The sequence below is a fragment of the Sus scrofa genome, chromosome 1 (genome assembly GCF_054392235.1).
Source record: "Sus scrofa isolate SSC_HxYL_T2T_F1_AM1 chromosome 1, Sscrofa_HxYL_maternal_Yorkshire_Landrace_v2.0, whole genome shotgun sequence".
In the NCBI taxonomy this organism is placed as follows: Eukaryota; Metazoa; Chordata; class Mammalia; order Artiodactyla; family Suidae; genus Sus; species Sus scrofa.
Window position 1 is genome coordinate 140,654,405 of NC_139383.1, and position 17,764 is coordinate 140,672,168.

At 40.8% G+C, this 17,764-nt stretch overlaps 2 protein-coding genes across 33 annotated transcripts in view; one reads left to right on the top strand and one right to left on the bottom strand.

Annotated features, from left to right (window-relative positions):
- EIF2AK4 (eukaryotic translation initiation factor 2 alpha kinase 4) overlaps window positions 1-9,771 on the bottom strand; it is a 118,116-nt gene extending 108,345 nt beyond the window's left edge. For all 19 annotated transcript variants that reach the window (XR_014813080.1, XR_014813089.1, XR_014813088.1 and 16 more), the window contains exon 1: window positions 9,563-9,771. Coding sequence is in view for 6 of the 19 variants with exons in the window: in XM_021097886.2 (XP_020953545.1) it covers window positions 9,563-9,706 (144 nt within the window). In the remaining 13 variants the exon portion in view is untranslated. The remainder of the gene's footprint in view (window positions 1-9,562) is intronic.
- A 104-nt stretch (window positions 9,772-9,875) lies between these two features.
- The window catches only part of GPR176 (G protein-coupled receptor 176), a 139,355-nt gene continuing 131,466 nt past the window's right edge, over window positions 9,876-17,764 (top strand). For 8 of the 14 annotated variants that reach the window (XM_084974332.1, XM_084974341.1, XM_084974270.1 and 5 more), the window contains exon 1: window positions 9,876-10,265. The gene's annotated coding sequence lies outside the window, so the exon portion shown is untranslated. Of the gene's footprint in view, window positions 10,266-14,575; window positions 14,735-17,764 lie in introns of all 14 variants that reach the window. The other 6 variants (XM_084974318.1, XM_084974328.1, XM_084974277.1 and 3 more) reach the window with 1 other exon arrangement.

Genomic DNA, 17,764 nt, shown 5'->3' on the forward strand with positions numbered 1-17,764 from the left:
AGAAGGTGACAGATTCTGGGCACAAGATCAACAGACTGGCTTTTGCTAAGAGGAGGTCTCTTCTTCAAGAATGCCAGGAGGACATGTGGAAAAAAAGCAGGTGGAGATGGGTTTCCTCCAAGCAGCCTCACAGGGATGAGAATGACATTGAGCCTGTTAGGCTCCCGGCTTCCTGTTTCTTCTTCAACCAGGGCAGGTCAATAATCTGCGTTATTCATTTGACAGAATTTAGCAGGAGAAGCATTTAGTGGCTAAGAGGAGCAAAAATACTAATACTCAGCTGCTAAGAAGAAAAGGAAAAACTATTGTCTTGATCCCAACAGCCTCACTTTTGGAAAAACTTTTTAATATGGAAATTTTCAAACAAAACTGATAATGACATAATGAACTCCATGTACTCACCAGCCAGTGTCAACAATAACCAATTCATAGCCAATCTTGTGTACCTGTGCTGCCCCTACCCCCAAGTGCCATGTTGGGTTATTCTGAAGTCAATCCTATCAACCAGTCTTTGCCTGTGTTATTGCTATTCATGTCCCAAGGGCAGTTCAGTGACATAGAAAAGATTATATATCTCCATTTTAGAGAGGTGAAAACTGAAAGAAAGGCTAGTTAGACCAGATCTAATCTTTATAGGCTTTGTCATTTCACAGGCCACAAATTTTAGATACTATGACCACCAACCTATAATTTTATCAAGAAAATTTTTTTTCCTCCTTTTTACTATAGATATCAGTTTAGAAAATACAGGCTATTTTAGTAACAAAAGTAGGAGGAAGTACAAAAATAGAATAGAGTACAGTCTCATCCTAAGAAGGGTCAATTAATATTATATTAATACATCTTCACATACACATTAGTTTGCCTTTTCTCATTTGGAGGTTGACCAATGAAAACTTTATTTTAGAATGCAAATGGGAATACTGCTTTAAATCTATGTTGACTGGTGTTCCCACTGTGGCTCAGAGGGTTAAAACCCAACATGTCAGTGAGGATGTGGGTTTGATCTCTGGCCTTGCTCAGTGGGTTAAGGATCTGGTGTTTCTCAAGCTGCGGCACAGGTCACAGATATGGATTGGATCTGGCATTGCTGTGGCTGTGGCATAGACCAGCAGCTGCAGCTCCAATTTGACCCCTAGCCCAGGAATTTCCATATGCCGAGGGTGTGGCTGTAAAAGGGAAAAAAATCCATATTGACTCACCTAGCTTAAAAGTGTTAAATAAATAAGAAGTTAAGAAAATAAGGGGAAATGCCTTACAGATGGTCTTAAAGTATTCAAGACCCTGCAGTCCCAGGTGAAAGAGGTACAAGTCAAGATGTTAAAATGCAAGCATCCAGCTAGGAGCAATGACAGATTTTCCGTTTTGAAGCAAAAAAACTGAAGTAGTCTTCTGAAATAAAAACAAGCGAGAATCAGATGACTATATCAGCAAGCTGTGCAAGTAGAAACTACAAATGCAAAGCAAGGGCTAAGACTTTCTTGGGCTCAGTATGGAAATTAACTTGCAACATACAGACAACATACGCCTCATGAAATGTGTTATCTCTGCATATGTAAGATAACAGATCTGGTTTAGCATTCCCTTTTGTCTTCAAACAGGAAGTAAAGAGTATACCTAAAGGTAACTAACCTTTTCAGGAAATGGTATGGGGAGGCCCATTCTTCATGTCTGGAGTCTCCCAACAGGAAGCTAGCTTCAGAAAGCAGAGGCTTATTGGGTGACTACACATTTTGAATATATTCTTTACTAAAGGGATGCTTAAGAAAGTACAAGGAATCCAGTTAGACGGTTGGCAAGCCTCAGGGAAGGAGGCCTCTTTCAGCCACCAGGGACCCCTTGGGGGAATATGGGTATGTGGAACAATGGAGCCTAAAAAAGCGGTTAGGCTCCTAAAAACACTCCTGGGCTGGCTCAGCCATAGAACACATCAGGTCTAATGCTCCAGTTACTTCCACAGCAGGCAACACTAGAAGGACAGCAGTGATAATGGTGATGAGCCCAGTCAATGCCAAAGCAAGCTTTTAGGAAAGAGTTTTGATGCAAAGTGAAGAGACTCATGGATGCATGAAGGTTTCAGTTTTAAGAAGTGCATGAGTCCAGGGATGGTGGTTTGGATGAAGGAGCGGACTCATGGCCACTGAAGAATGACATATTTTGGACAAAAACCTAACAACTTGTTTGGTTCTGACCAGTGAGACCAACACAAAGGGCAGGACACTGAAGCTACCAAGTGACCGGCTACTTCTAAGGCTATTATCTTTGGCTGAAATTTGACTGGACCAGTGATATTCCTCTTCATAGGGCATAGACTTTTGGGCTGTTTCTCAACAGAGACTATTAATTTTTCCCCACTATTCATTTTCCTTTTTTTTTTTTTTTAAAATAATAGAATTGGTTTTTTTTTAGGGCTGCACCCGAGGCATATGGAGGTCCCCAGGCTATGGGTCCAATTGGAGCTATAGCTGCCGGCCTATGCCACAGCCACAGCCACAGCAACGCAGGATCTGGGCCACATCTGCGACGTACACCACAGCTCATGGCAACGCCGGATCCTTAACCCACTGAGCAAGGCCAGGGACTGAAACCGAAACCTCGTGGTTCCTAGTTGGATTGTTTCCACTGCACCATGATGGGAACTCCAGAATCCTTGATTTTTTTTAGCTGGATACATTCCTAGACTCCTTTGCAGCTCAGTGCGGCTACTGGATTAATTTCTGGCCAGTTAGATGTAAGAACTATAATACGCAATTTCCAGGAAGTAACCTTTATTAAAAGAAAGAGATAAAACTTCCTCAGCCCCCTCTCCTTCTAGCTGCCTGGAATACAGATGTGATGATGGGAGGTCAGCCAACCATTTTAGACCATCAAGGGCACAATAACGATGGTGGAACAGCAATTCAGGAAAAGCTCTAGACTCCAGATTTTTACATGCAAAAAAAAATAAACTTTGTTAAATTTTTCGTCACATGTAGCTACACTTAATCTTAACCCGTCTAGGCTCACTGGAAAGGAAAAAAAAAAAAAAAAAGACAGGAAACAGTGCTTTCAGAGATTATAAGAACAGAATATTCACCAGGCTTTTCTCAAGCAAACAGAAAGGCACCCCAATATGGGAAGAGGACTTTATTTAAGACATGTTTAAGATACCGAGTGTTAGCTCAGATTAGGACATTCAAGGACTCTGGAGGAGCTCCTGCTGTGGTGCAACAGTATCAGTGGCATCTTGGGAGCACTGGGACTTGGGTTTGATCCCTGGCACAGTGGGTTAAGGATCTGGCATTGCCACAGCTGTGGCTTAGTTTGAGGCTATGGCTCGGATCTGATCCTTGGCCTGGGAGCTCCATGTGCCATGGGACGGCCAAAAATAAGTAAAATAAATAAAGTTTATAAAAAAAAATAAGGACTCCTGGAGTTGAAGAGGACTTGATTAAAAACAGTTCAACATGGAGTTCCCATCGTCGTGCCTCAGCAGAAATGAATCTGACTAGTATCCATAAGGATGCAGGTTCAATCCCTGGCCTTGATCAGTGGGTTAAGGATCTGGCGTTGCCATGAGTTGTGGTGTAGGTCACAGATGAGGCTCGGATCTGGCATTGCTGTCGCTGTGGTGCAGTCCAGCTGCTTCTGCTCTGATTTGACCCCTGGCCTGGGAACCTCCATATGCCTCTGGTGCAGTCCTGAAAAAGAAAAGACAAACAAACAAACAAAACCAGTTCAACAACCAAGATTACTAGGGAGTGGGATGGGGTAGGGCCTCCTTCATGCCTTTAGAAGATAAATGATCATTAGAATTTAATGTTGATAAAAATCTTTGACTTAACCTACACAAGGAAATAATGATTTCCTGGAATACTTGTAGGCCAATGAACATAAAGTAAGGAGTAGCCAAAAATTTTTGAGAGCACCAAATGAGAGGAAAACACAATGCAGAATGTATCTGCTACCAACTACACAAAATTCTACATGAGAAAAAAAAAATTTCCTTTGAAAAGTGAAAATGCCAGTGACATGAAGGCAGCACTGTAAAGTAGTAAGGGAGAAAAGGCCATGCTACAATGAGATATGAGTTAAATTCACTCCTAAGTGAAATCATGAAGTCGGCTACTTTCAATGAACTACTGTAAAATAGCCAAACAAAATCCTCAAGGTATAAAAAGTGTAAGAGGAATTCCCGTTGTGGCTCAGGGGTAACAAACCGAACTAGTACTCATAAGGACATGAGTTTGATTCCTGGCCTGGCTCAGTGGGTTAAGGATCTGGTGTTGCTGTAAGCTGTGGTGTAGGTCATAGACACAGCTTGGATCTGGTGTTCCTGTGGCTGTGGTGTAGGCCGGCAGCTGTAGCTCTGATTCAGCCCCTTGGCTGGGAACTTCCATATGCTGCAGGTGCAGCCCTAAAAAGACAAAAAATAAAAATATTAAAAGTGAAAGATAACACACTCAGTCCTAAAACATGAGAGGTCATGTTCATTTGGAACTCATCCCCTTCAATTTTTTTTTTTTTAATTAACTCTTCAAAAAAGCGCCCCAAATCCAAGGATCTTTTTTGCATATGGAGGTTCCCAGGCTAGGGATCCAATCAGAGCTATAGCTGCCAGCCTACACCACAGCCACAGCAATGCCAGATCCGAGCTGTGTCTGTGACCTACATTAGAGCTCATGGCAACACCAGATCCTTAACCCACTGAGCGAGGCCAGGGATCGAACCCACAACCTCATGGTTCCTAGTTGGATTCGTTTCTGCTGTGCCACAATGGGAACTCCCAAGGATCTTAATACACCCTGAAGGATTAGGAACACTGAACTGGGGGGCCTCCTTCTCAGCACAGCGCACCCAGTATCTCAGTCTGAATGTGCTTCCTTGGGTACTTCCTCACTCAGGGCCCTCCACACAAACTGGTGTAAGCACAAGTCTTTTTCTGCGAAAACCTCTAGAGTGAAGGATAGAACTATTAAAAACTAAGAAGAATTTTATCAGCCATTCCACACAGCAGCAAATCTTTTGGTTCCAAGGCAGAAGCATGAGGATTATTGACAGCCTGTGATTAACTTCATTGGTTTACAAGATGAACAGGAGCATGAAGATGAATGAGGTTTGGGAAATTAAATAAAAATACAAACAAAATTTTCCATTGCACGACTGTGTAAATATACTTAACACTATTGAACTATACACTTAAAAATAATAAAGCTGGCATATTTTATGTTATATGTTTTTAACAAAAAGATATTTTAAAAAGCTACATGCCATGGGAGTTCCCGTTCTGGCGCAGCAGAAACGAATCCGACTAGGAACCATGAAATCACGGGTTTGATCCCTGGCCTCACTCAGTGGGTTAAGGACCCAGTGCTACCGCGAGCTGTGGTGTAGATTGCAGACATGGCTCCGATCTGGTGTTGCTGTGGCTCTGGTGGAGATCAGCAGCTGTAGCTCCAATTGGACCCCTATCCTGGGAACCTCCATATGCCAAGGGTGCAGCCCTTTAAAAAAAAAAAAAAAAAGCTACATGTTTCAAACCACTTTCAGGTGTTTGGTCTAGAATTGTTACTTACATTCTGCTCATCATATCCTCCTTACTTTTTTTTTTTTTTTCCTTTTTGCCACATCTGCAGCATGCATAACATCCTGGGCCGGGGATCAAACCTGTGCCACAGCAGCAACCTGAGCCACAACGGTGGCAACACTGCATCCTTAACCCACTGCGCCACCAGGGAATTCAGCTCCTTAAATTCTGATGGCAAGATTTGGCTCAACATGGCCTACTGTTTCTCACTTGCTTCAGATCTCATATCCTATAATGTGAAGAATAAACTAGTCTGTGTGAAAAAACAACAAATCCAGAAATAAGTTAACATATGCAAGCTAGATAATCTGGGCAAGTCTTTGATTTTAAGTCTCCGAAGATGCCAAAAATAAAAATGATAATAGTAAAAGCTCAGAATATGGAAATTAGATAATATTCCTCTAGATTTTATGCCAAATGCCTTAATCACTGACTTCCCCCTATATCTCCTTTTCTAAGAATGAATACTTTCTCTAACTGACTTTGTACAAATCACCAAGTTCATTCATTCATCTTCTGTTCACAAGTATTTGCCTATTTGTCAAACTGGTAAGAGTTAAAAAAAAAAAAAAAAACTGCTAGATTCCATAAAGTTTAGTAACTATGACTCCATTTTAAACATGAAAATATTTAAATGTGAATTTTTCCCAAACTAAATACAAGTAACATTATTCCAGTAAAAATGCCAATATAAGTTTTTAACCAGCCAAGTTGATTCTAAAATTCATAAGGAAAAACTAAAGTAAAATTAGTCAGGAATATTCTGTAAATGATGACCACACTAAACACTAAGACGTCATAAATGTACAGTAATGAAAGCAACACAGTCACAGTACCTAAATAGATTACTGGGATAGAATAGAGAGTCAAGAAATAGACTCTAATACATTTGGGAATTATTTGAATCAATAAAAAAATTTCAGCTTTTTACCAGGCATTAAGCATATAGGTATGAACAAATATAGAAACTCTATCCTTATGAAGCTAGCTTACTCTCACATAATGTGAAGGTGGCATTTCAAATTAGTGAAAACAATTGAAAAAAATCATCTGTATTAGTTTAACTGGCTAGCTAGGGGGGTGGGGGGTGGGGGGTGGGAAGAGGGCAGCTTGGATTCCTACTTGGACAGAGGTAAGAACTTGAAAAAAAAACAGAAAAAAAAGAAAGCTATTTCTATACTTATTTGATGGAAGTTTAAAAACAAAATGGTGAAAGAATTAAAATAAGGCCTTGGAATTACTGCTGTGACACAATGGCATCAGCGGCATCTCTGGAGTTCTGGGATGAGGATCCCCAGAGGGTTCCATCTTCCATCCAGCACAGTGGACTAAAGATCCAGCGTTGCTGTAGCTGCAGTGTAGGTTGCAACTATGGCTCACATCTAATCCCTGGCTGGGGAACTCCAGAGGCCATGGGGCAGCCAAAAAAAGAAAGCCTTAAAGAATTCATTGTTGGTAACACTCAAGCAGGGGGGGAAAAAAACCCATAGGAAATATATAATAACAATTTTTAAAAAAGGTCATTTTGACTACATTGAAGTTTTTTAAAATTACATAAATTACCTAAATATCAAAATGCATGATGATTAATTAGAGGGAAATATGTGCAATATATGACCCCAAATGTTAATTTTCTTGATATACAAATAGCTCTGATATATGAATTGGGAAATAGACAACTGAGTGTAAAAATAAACCAAAGAACATTGAACAGTTCACAGAAAAAAAGTCCATGGCTTACAGACAAAGGTGGTTCTCATAATTTGTAACTAAAGAAGTAAAAATGTTTCATCTATCTATCTACTGGCAAAGATGAAAAAGTCTGACATCTACAATGTTGGTGAAGATGTAGCACCCATATACTACCGATGGGTCCAGAAACAGGGGTAAGCTTTTAGGAGGGAAGTTTGCAATAGCTATCAAATTATAAATAAGCAGACCTTTGGCTGACAGAAAATTAGCCTAGATAATTAAGTTAGCAATAAGCTCATAACTGTAGAGGAAATTACATTTTAAACTAGCAGTGTTCAAACTTTAGTATGTAAGATAATTTTAGCATGCACTCCCAAGATGTTTATCTATAAATAATACACATACACTACCAAAATCTATATTATAAATAAACACATCCTATAAAAAGAAGTTTTAAAAAACCTCAGGTTTATTTAGGTTAATAATTCTGTTTGAATTTATTTGCAGCAAATTTGGCCTGAACTGACACGAGGCTATTAATAGTCTTTCTTCATCCTCTTAAGTGTGAATACTTCGATATTCACACATTCTGCTGTGTTTGATTTTGGATGCTGCTCCAGACAAGGAGGGAGGTATTAGGTAAGAAGGGATGTGCACACATGACCATGAACACAAATACTTCTGAATTCTGAAACCCCTAAGTCCTCTGAGTTTTGGATAAAGGATTGTGTACTCATATAACCTTTTCCTAAAAGATTGGTGAATAGCAAGTAATAAGTACTTGTTGAATGACTACACTCTGATTCATCCTTATGACCACAAATTACTTGCCCGTGGGGGCCTGTGAGGTCCAGAAAAGTCCTGAGGCTATTTGCCAGGGTACCTGAGGCCACAGCTATCTGAATTCTTCTGCCTGCCTATTATAGCTTTTGTCTTGTCTTGTTTACTCTTCTATCTTGTTATAAAGGCCACCAAGTATAAATTCCAAGATTATCAGTATCCCTATCTACAGAGGCTCTTTCTTCTTTTATGTTTTCCTGCAGTCTTAGAACCAGATAATGACGCTCGCATAAAGTAAATAAAGTGGTTCAGAATGAAGTCGTAGGGGCCTTGTATTGAGTTCCAATGTACACTTGGTGACACATATTTTTGGCTTAATGAGCCCACTTCCTGGTTCTCAATGTTTGGGAATGGAAAAGTTATCAGATCACCAGTAAGTTATGCTGCTATTTTTTCATAAGCATGTTTAAGGGGAATATTTACATTTTCATTATTTCAGGTTTTAAAAAACTTGAAATTAAGCACTAGAAAAGTAAGCTCCCTGAGGGAAGGGGGTTTGGTTTGGTTTGTGCTGGGCTATATTCCCAATACCTAGAACAATACAGAGTTAATGAAGGACAAAACACATTGGGTGAGAGGGAGAATGTTTGGCTCTGACTGCTCCAAAAGATCCTGTTTCTTGAGGAAATCCTGAATGTGTTGATAAGGCACATGCTGTAAAGTGCCAGAAGATGAAGCAAGGTACTTTTAAAATAATACTCATAGACATAAGTTTGCTAGATAATTTTTCAAGGATGAGGGAAAACTGTCAGTATCAGCAGGCTATAATGTGCCTTAACTTACTTCCAGACAAAAAAGAAAATAATATTTTAAACCAAATGCCATTTAAAAAGATCTGGACTCAGCACCCTCCCTCTCCACTATAGCTAAGAAGAATGTATTCAATACTAAGTGCGTTATAGGAAGGTACAGAGGACAAGTTCCTCCATAGCGCACAACACAATGAGGATGCCTGAGGAGTACAGTGAGATTACATGGTTAATAGTTTTGAACAAACATATAAGGGTGAGACTTGAAAGTTCTGAATGAAGGCATCAGCAAGATCTTTGCAGGAGCCCCCAAAACCTTCCCAGAACAAAGTTGCAATAGGTCCCTATGAATGCACTGTTGTATCAAACTCAAGGGCTTTCAGGGGGAAAAAAAGGCAAGACTGTAAGTAGGGAGGGGTGTTATGGAATGTCAGTGGGAACCAGCAGGGCCAGGTAAGAGAGAGGAGCCGACCTGGGAAAAAGGCTGTAAGAGAATTCGGCCCAGGCGTGGGTTGTGTAGACCTGCCGAGCGCCTGCGGGTGCAGGGACAAAAAGTAAGCGTGGGTGGAATCGTGAAGGATGTAAGCACTCCAGAATCCCAAGCGGGGTCTGCGGCTCGGCTCGGACCGGGCCAGGTGGGCCTGGCCAGGCTAAATCGCGCCAAAGGAGGCTGGGCCGCAGCTCGCCACCGGGACCCGATGAGCCAAGTTCCTACCCGTCCGCACGCGTCCGGCCGCAGGTCCTGGAAGTCGGCGCCGTAGATGGCCTCCAGGGCCTGTAGCTCATGGTCCTGTCGCTGCGGGTAACTCTCAGGCGGCTCGTCCCGGCCACGCCCGGGGGCCCCGCGGCCCCCAGCCATGGCAGCCCTGTGGGCAAGGTAAGAGGCCTTGCTTTGGCTGGTGGGCCCCAGGCGGGCTCCGCTCCGGGGGCGGGCCTGTGGGCGGGGCTAAGACCCGGGGCGGGTTTGGGCGGGGCTTCAAGCCAGAGGCGGGGTCAGTGATAGGGTGGTGCTCCGCGGTTGGGGGAAGGAGAACACCCAGAGCTCCCTGATGGGAGTGGGCGTGTGAGCCGGGAGCTGCGCTAGGGGTGGGGTCGGGGTTGGGGTGGGGCTCCGCTCCTAGGGTAGGATCCTGGCTGGACCTCGGCTCTGGGGGTCCGCAAGCGGGTTTTGCACCGCTAGGCTGTACTGCGTCAGGGATGAGGTGGGGCTGTGCTCCTGGAGGCCCGATTTCGGCCGGAGCAAAACATGGCGCAGGCGAGGCCCGGCTCGGGAAGCGCTATTAGCGCGTGAAAAGTGAGAGCGAGGGGACAAGGCTAGGGAAAGGCTTGTCCCCTCTTCTGCTGGGGGAATCTGAACAGAGGAACCAGCAGGAGCGTGGGAGAGCACATCAATCGGAATGGGACGATAACGTCAAATGGTATGGTTTTCACGAAATAAGTCTCTTTAACAGAAGCGCCTGCTGGAATTCCTTCACTCTGGCATGGGTAGGAGACGAAACTCTTAAGGGCAGACTTTGATGGATTTTCTAGCCACTCACTGACTCACCTTGAGCCTTCCCAGAAGACCAGGAGCAAAGACCGTTACCTCTATTCCCCTTCTCCCCGGTTTTAGACCCTCAAACTCATCCCTTTAACCATAAATTCAGCATCCCAATGCATGCGTTCTCTGTCCCTACATGCCCACCCTAGAGATCTCCAGTACCACCTTGTAATTTCAACTGAAAGATGTCTTTCCATTCAGGCACCTGATGAGCAACATTCCCATGAAGAGAATTATGTTGCATGCCGTTTATTTAATGTGAATTTAGGAGGTCTTTCTGTTATATTCTGCCTCCAATCATATTTTTTCAAGTTTATAAGACAACCTATCTCCCCAGACATTGTATTTCATCTTCACTTGGCTACTAATGCTGTGTATTGATCTAAAATAATCATGTATTACCTCAAATTTGGTTTAGGTGACATTTCCTTATACTTATTTTGCTTACCCTTATACTGTTTGATAAATAATGACCAAGTATCTTCTGGTCATCTAAGTATCTTGCTGTAATCTATCTATTCTATCAATTCTGGCCAGATAAACAAAGGCACTAGTTTAACCCATTGCCCTTCAAACCATCTTCCTCTTGCCTTCACTGGTGGGGACCTGTTCTTTTTCCAATGATCCCTGTCTGGGTAAACGGGACCCTATTGCCCCTAGCCAACTAAGAGTGATCTTCAGTTTTCTTTCTCTCATCTCTTACAGCCAGATAGCCACCATTTTTCATACTCATCCACTTCACCTCATCCCACAGCCACTAACTTAGTTCAGGCCACTATCATCTCTTCCCTGAGCGACTTCAACAGCTCGGAAACCAGTCATTATTTTCATTATTTGCCCCACTTTAAGCCATTCTTCCTATTACAGCCAGAAGAATACTTCTAAGTAAAAAATAGGATCACATCATTCCAGTCCTTAAAATCCTTCTGTTTTTCCTTTCATAATTCATACATCTTCTGTCTATTAAAAAACTCTATAAATACAATGTTTAAAATTTTTAAAAATTGGAGTTCCCGTCAGTGAACTCCAGTGGAAACGAACCTGAGCAGGAACCATGAGGTTGCAGGTTCAATCCCTGGCCTTGCTTAGTGGGTTAAGGATCTGGCGTTGCCATGAGTTGTGTAGGTCCCGGACTCAGCTCGGATCTGGCGTTGCTGTGGCTGTGGTGTAGGACAGCAGTTACATCTCTGATTCGGCCCCTAGCCTGGAAACCTCCATATGCCGAGAGTGCAGCCCTAAAGAACAAAAAAATAAATAAATTAATTAATTAATTAAAATAAAACATTGTATTTGGTATATAGTAGTATCTCATTATGTCTTAATTTACATTTCCCTAATGATTAATGATTTTGAGCACCTTTTCATTTGCTTATTTATAATTCATATATCTTCAGTCTGTTCAAAAAATCATAGAAATTTTAACATGTACATAAAAGTAGAGGAAATATTATAATAACCCCCCTGTACTCATCACTCAACTTCAACAGTATAAATATCTTGTCACTCTTTTTTCGTTTCTCTCCACCACCACCCCACACACTCATCTCCCTAGGAGTAAATCTCAAAGAAAATCTCAGATATTGTATCATTTTTTCTAGAAACACTTAAGTCCATATCTCTAATAGGTAAGGACATTTACAAACATAACAATATTGTCCTTATACCTTAAAAATATAACAATTGCTTACCATCATTTAATACCCAATTTATGTTCAAAATTCTCCATTTGCCTAAAATTAGAATCTGTAATGGATGCTCGACCTATAAAGAATATAATCAAAACAAACAGCAAAATTTGAAGGGGGTCTGTGAATTAGACAGCAGTACTGTATCAGTGTTAATTTCCTGGCTTTAGTGGTTTAACAGTACCATGTACAGCTTCAAATAGAAACTGTCCTGTTATTAGGAAATTTCCACTCCAACCTTAAGGGGTAATAATGTATGCAATTAGCTCCCAAATGACTCAGGAAATAGAGAAAGAGATAATGATAAGTGTAGAATGTTGACCAATAGGGAATTTAGGTGAAGGATATATGAGAATTCTTTAGATGATTCTTATAACTTTTATGTAAGTTTGAAATTATTTCAAAGTCAAGATTTTACAGAGTTCCCTGGTACTCTAGTGGTTAAGGACCCAGCATTGTCACTGCTATGGTGTGGGTCCTGTGTTGGGCCTGGGAACTTCCACATATTGCAGGTGCAGTAAAAAAAAAAATTTTTTTTTTCACCAGAAAAACACCCTGGCAAACTTTTCCAAAATGGTTGTACCATTTTATATTCCCACCAGTTTAGGAAAGTTCTAATTACTCTGCATCCTTACCAGTAATTGTTATTGTCAGTCTTAAATTTTAAACATTGAATTTGGTATGTAGTAATATCTCTTTGTGTCTTAATTTGCAGTTTCCTAATATTAATGATGTTGAGCTTTTCATTTGCTTATTTATGATTCATGTATCTTCTGTCTTTTCAAATCTTTTACTCTTTTTCCAAATTGAGTCATTTGTTTATTTATTGTTATTATTTTTGATGCTCCTGCAGCATGTGGAAGTTCCTGGGCCAAGGATCGAACCTGCATCACCACAACAGGAGCCACAACAGTGACAACATCTGATCCTTAACCCTTTGAGTCACATGGAAACTCAAGAGAATTCTTTATATATTCTGGATTAAGTCCTTCATCAAATATGTGATTTGCAAAGATTTTCTCTTAGTCTATGGCTTACCTTTTTGTTCTCAAGTATTTTACAAAGATCATAGTTCTTACTTTCGAGGAAATTCAGTTTTATCAGTTTTTTCTTTTGTGTATCATGTTTTGTTGTCCTATCCAAGAATTTTTTGCCTAACTCATGTTCACAAAGATTTTCTTTTGTGTTTTCTTCTAGAAGTTTCATGGTTTTAAGTTTTACATTTAGGCCTATCATGAGTTTTAGTTAAAAAGTTAAACATATACCTACCATATGACAAAGCTATTCACTGTTAGGTATTTATTTACCTAAGAGAAATGAAAGTGAATGTCCATATAAACACTTGTAAGTGGAGTTCCCTAGTGGCCTAGTGGTTAAGGACTTAGCATTGTCTTTGCTACAACTTGGGTTACTGCTGTGGCTTAGGTACAATCCCTGGCCTGAGAACTTCTGTATGCTGTGGGTGTGCCAAAAAACAAACAAACAAACAACTTGTAAATGAATAGTCATAGCCCCTTAATCCCCAAACTGGAAACAACCTAAGTGCCATTAAAAAGTGCTGGACAGGGAGTTCCTGTCCTGGCTCAGAAGTTAGCAAACCAGACTAGCATCCATGAATACTAGGGTTCATTCCCTGGCCTCGCTCAGTGAGTTAAGGATCCAGCATTGCCGTGAACTATGGTGTAGGTCGAAGACATGGCTCAGATCCCATTTTGCTGTGGCTCTGGTGTAGGCTAGCAGCTACACTTCCGATTGGATTCCTAGCCTGGGAACCTCATACACTGCTGGTGCAGGCCTAAAAAAGACAGAAAGACCGGAGTTCCCGTCATGGCTCAGTGGTTAACGAATCCGACTAGGAACCATGAGGTTGCCGTGAGCTGTGGTGTAGGTTGCAGACGCGGCTCGGTTCCCTTGTTGCTGTGGTTCTGGCGTAGGCCAGTGGCCAGTGACTGTAGCTCTGATTCGACCCCTAGCCTGGGAACCTCCATATGCCGCAGGAGCGGGCCCAAAGAAATAGCAAAAAGACAAAAAAAAAAAAAAAAAAAAAAAAAACACAGAAAGACCAAAAAAAAAAAAAAAAAAAAAGTGCTGGACAATTTAGGTAAAAATAAATTGAGGTGTATTGATACAATCAATGGAACACTATTCAGCAATAAAAAGAAATAGGCTATATAGTAATAACATGGAGGAATCTCAAAATAATTATGCTAAATGAGAGAAGCCAGACAAGAGTATAAACTGTATGATTCCATTTATATAAAGTTCTAAAAATACAAACTTAGTAATAGAAGTGATTGCCTGGGGTAGGGAGGACAGGGTTGAGCCACAGGGAGGCATTCCAGAGGGAGAAGAGGAAATTGTCTTGATTGTGCTGATGGTTTCATAGGTGTTTGCATGTATTAAAACTAATTAAACTGTATGACATATGCAATTTATTGTATGTCAATTATACCCTATTAATATGTTAAAAGGTTGTTTTTTAATTTTGTTTTTTGTTTTACAGTGCTTTGTTTGTATTGGGATTCAGACAAGATCCACACATTACATTTGGCTGCCCTACATGAAATAACTTAGCAGGCTTGGGATTATTCTAAAGAAAAGACTGGTCCTTGACTGGCTTCTGCAGATAACCTCTAAACCCTTAGAATGTCCAGCGTGGGAGGTGTGTTTTTGTATAAATGGGGCTCAGAAACAATTTGTCAGGGCACCTCAAGATTTCCATATTCTCCAGGCCCTCTCTAAAGTCTTAGATCCGTTCTCAAAGAAAGAGTCTCTATTTCTCTGTGCCCTCACTGCTCCCCCAAAGTATTCTCCTGGTCTTATTGTTTACCCTTAACTTCCCCAGGAAAAAAAAATCCCAGACTGTTGGTCATTGTCCCCATATTTTACAACTATGATCCCCTCATTCCTGAAGAATATTTTCACTGGATACACAATTTTGGGTTAATGGTTCTTATCTTTTGGACTTGAAAATGTTTTGCGCCTTCCTTCTGGCCTGTGTGGTTTCAATTAAAATCTCTGCTATCATTCACATTGTTTTTCCCCTAGAGATAAAGTGGCATTTCTCTTTGGCTACTTTTAAAGTTGTTTATTTTCTTTGTCTTAGTGTCCAAGTTTGACTATGATGTATCCTGGTATAGATTTCTTTGGGTTTATCCTGTTTATAGATTTCACTTAGCTTCTTGAATCTGTAGGCTTATGATCTTTGACTAACATGAGAAATTTCAGCCCAGTAGTCTGAATACCTTTTCAGCCCTGCCCTCTTTCCTCTCTCGGTGTAGGAGGTAAAAGCACTTAACTATTGTTACTGCTTTCTGTGGCCTGGCAGCCAGAAGTAGGAGAGTCAGTGTGGTTCCTCCTGCTTGATAAGTATGAAATAAAATGATGGTAATTTAACATATCCCAAACTAAGAACCATGAAGTAGACATATTTAGCCCAAGAGTGTAACGGTTAAATTCTGGACTTCTAAGTCTTCAAGCAAAAATTCCCCTAAAGCCATTTTGTCCTTTGTTAACTGCAAAGTAAGTGGTTCTTCCATTTTTTGAAATACAAGACTTGTTAGATAGTATTTTATTTATATCTAAAAAGAGAGAATTCTTTAAAATGTTGAAAGATACTTTCTTTCTCCTTTTGATTATCTGTTGTCTTTAAGCATCAAGAAAAGGATCATTCTTATATAGTTACCTTTATTGATTTCCTGTGATGTGCCAGGTACTGTTAGAGATTGTCATCAATTTTGCATTTTATTGTCCTCTAAACAGAGCTTTGCAAAATAGGCATCTTTATCCATATCTGGTAGAAGAGGCAACTGAGCTTAGAGAGGTCATGTAACTGTTCAGTGTAACAAATGGAAATTGGGGAGCAGGCATTTAAATCCAGGTCTGACTGATACCAACATTATGCTATTCCCCCCACCACCCCATCAGACTCTTATCTTGAAGAAGTTGGTAGGTTTGCCTATGTAAGGAAGAAAAAAAAAATGAGTTGTCACCTATACTAAGCTTAAGTACTCGCCAAAAACCTATTTAAATGACATAAATTTATTGAAGAACCAGTGTGTTTTTGGACATGCTTGGGAACCCTATCAGCCTGTTTATTATTTCTATAGGGAAATGGATCCTGAGTGCTACACAACTAAATTTACAACCTGGGGAACACAAAGTATTTTTAGCTTGGGAGAATGCCTTCTTATACTATTCATTATGGGAGAAGAATGTAAGGAAAAATTACATATATATTACAGCATTATCTAAGAGCCAGAGGTTGCCTTTTTATTACTGCATCTCCCATTATCTGCTTTTAGTGCAGCTCCAGAAGGTTTTAGATAAAAATTACCTAGCACATAAGTGTGTCAGCTAGTGGTCCTAATCACCTGCCTTCAGCCATGGTTGTGTACATGTTTGCTGCTAGGTGTTACCATTGGCTAGCTCATATCCCTGTAGCACCTATACATGGCAAGTAACTGAAGAGGACTGTGATTTATTTATAATTTAGGTGATTTTTTGGACCTCTTCAGAAAAATATCTAAAACAGAATTTTCGAAGGATTTTTTTTGTTGTTGTTGCTTTTTTAGGGTCGTATCTATGGCACATGGAAGTTCCCGGCTAGGGGTCGAATTTGAGCTACAGCTGCCTGCCTACACCACAGAAACAGCGACATGGGATCCCAACAGTGTCTTCAACCTACACCACAGCTGACAGCAACACTGGATCCCTGACCCACTGAGCAAGGCCATGGATTGAATCCACATCCTCATGGATACCAGTCGGATTCCATTCCAATGTGCCACAACAGGAACTCCTAAAGGATTTTTTTGACAAAAAGAAAATAGATATTAGAGCAGATTATATTTTCCTTAAACAACTGCAACAATCTCATTCCACATGCTTTTCTTACAATATGATGGGCACTCTCTCTATTGAGAACTGTGACCTATGTCCTCTCCTCTTACATGTGGTGGCTTTTGACTGCTTCAACAGTACAGTAGAAGTGATGTTATGTGACTTCTGAGATGAGTCATAATAGCCAATGAGATTCTGTCTCGTCCTCTTGGGACTCTGTCTTGAAATGCTCACTTTTGGAACATAGCTGCCAGGCTGTGAGAGGGCCAAGCAGCCAATGGAGGGGACACATATAAGGACTCCTGCTGAGGTCCCAACAACAGCCAGCATCAACTGTGAGACATATGAAGTAAAAAGCTTTCAGATTCCATACCCTGGGTTTGACTTAGAGCTGCCCCATGGAGTTCCCTGGTGGCCTAGTGGTTAAGGACTTGACATTGTCACTGCTGTGGCTCTGGTTACTGCTGTGGCTCATATTCTATTTCTGGTTTGGGAACTTTTCTATGCCATGGGAGCAGCCAAAAAAAAAAAATAAAAGAGCTGCCTCAGCTGATATTATGTGGAGCAGAGATAAGCTTTCCCAATGAATCCTGCCTGAATTGCCTATTTGTGAGCAAAGCAAATGACTGCTGTTGTAATTTAGGCCATTGAGTTTGTAGTGAGCACACAGGTATAAATAACACCATTATAGACGTTTGACATATATTTAAATAATGTCCAACCTCTTACATCGATCTTAAATTATTTTGTAGTCAGTGAAAAACTTGTATAACACATGGCTGTAAGAAATATGCCATTCTAGTCTCATCTTGGTCCTGTATTTTCACAAGGCAATCCTTCCTCAAGTCTG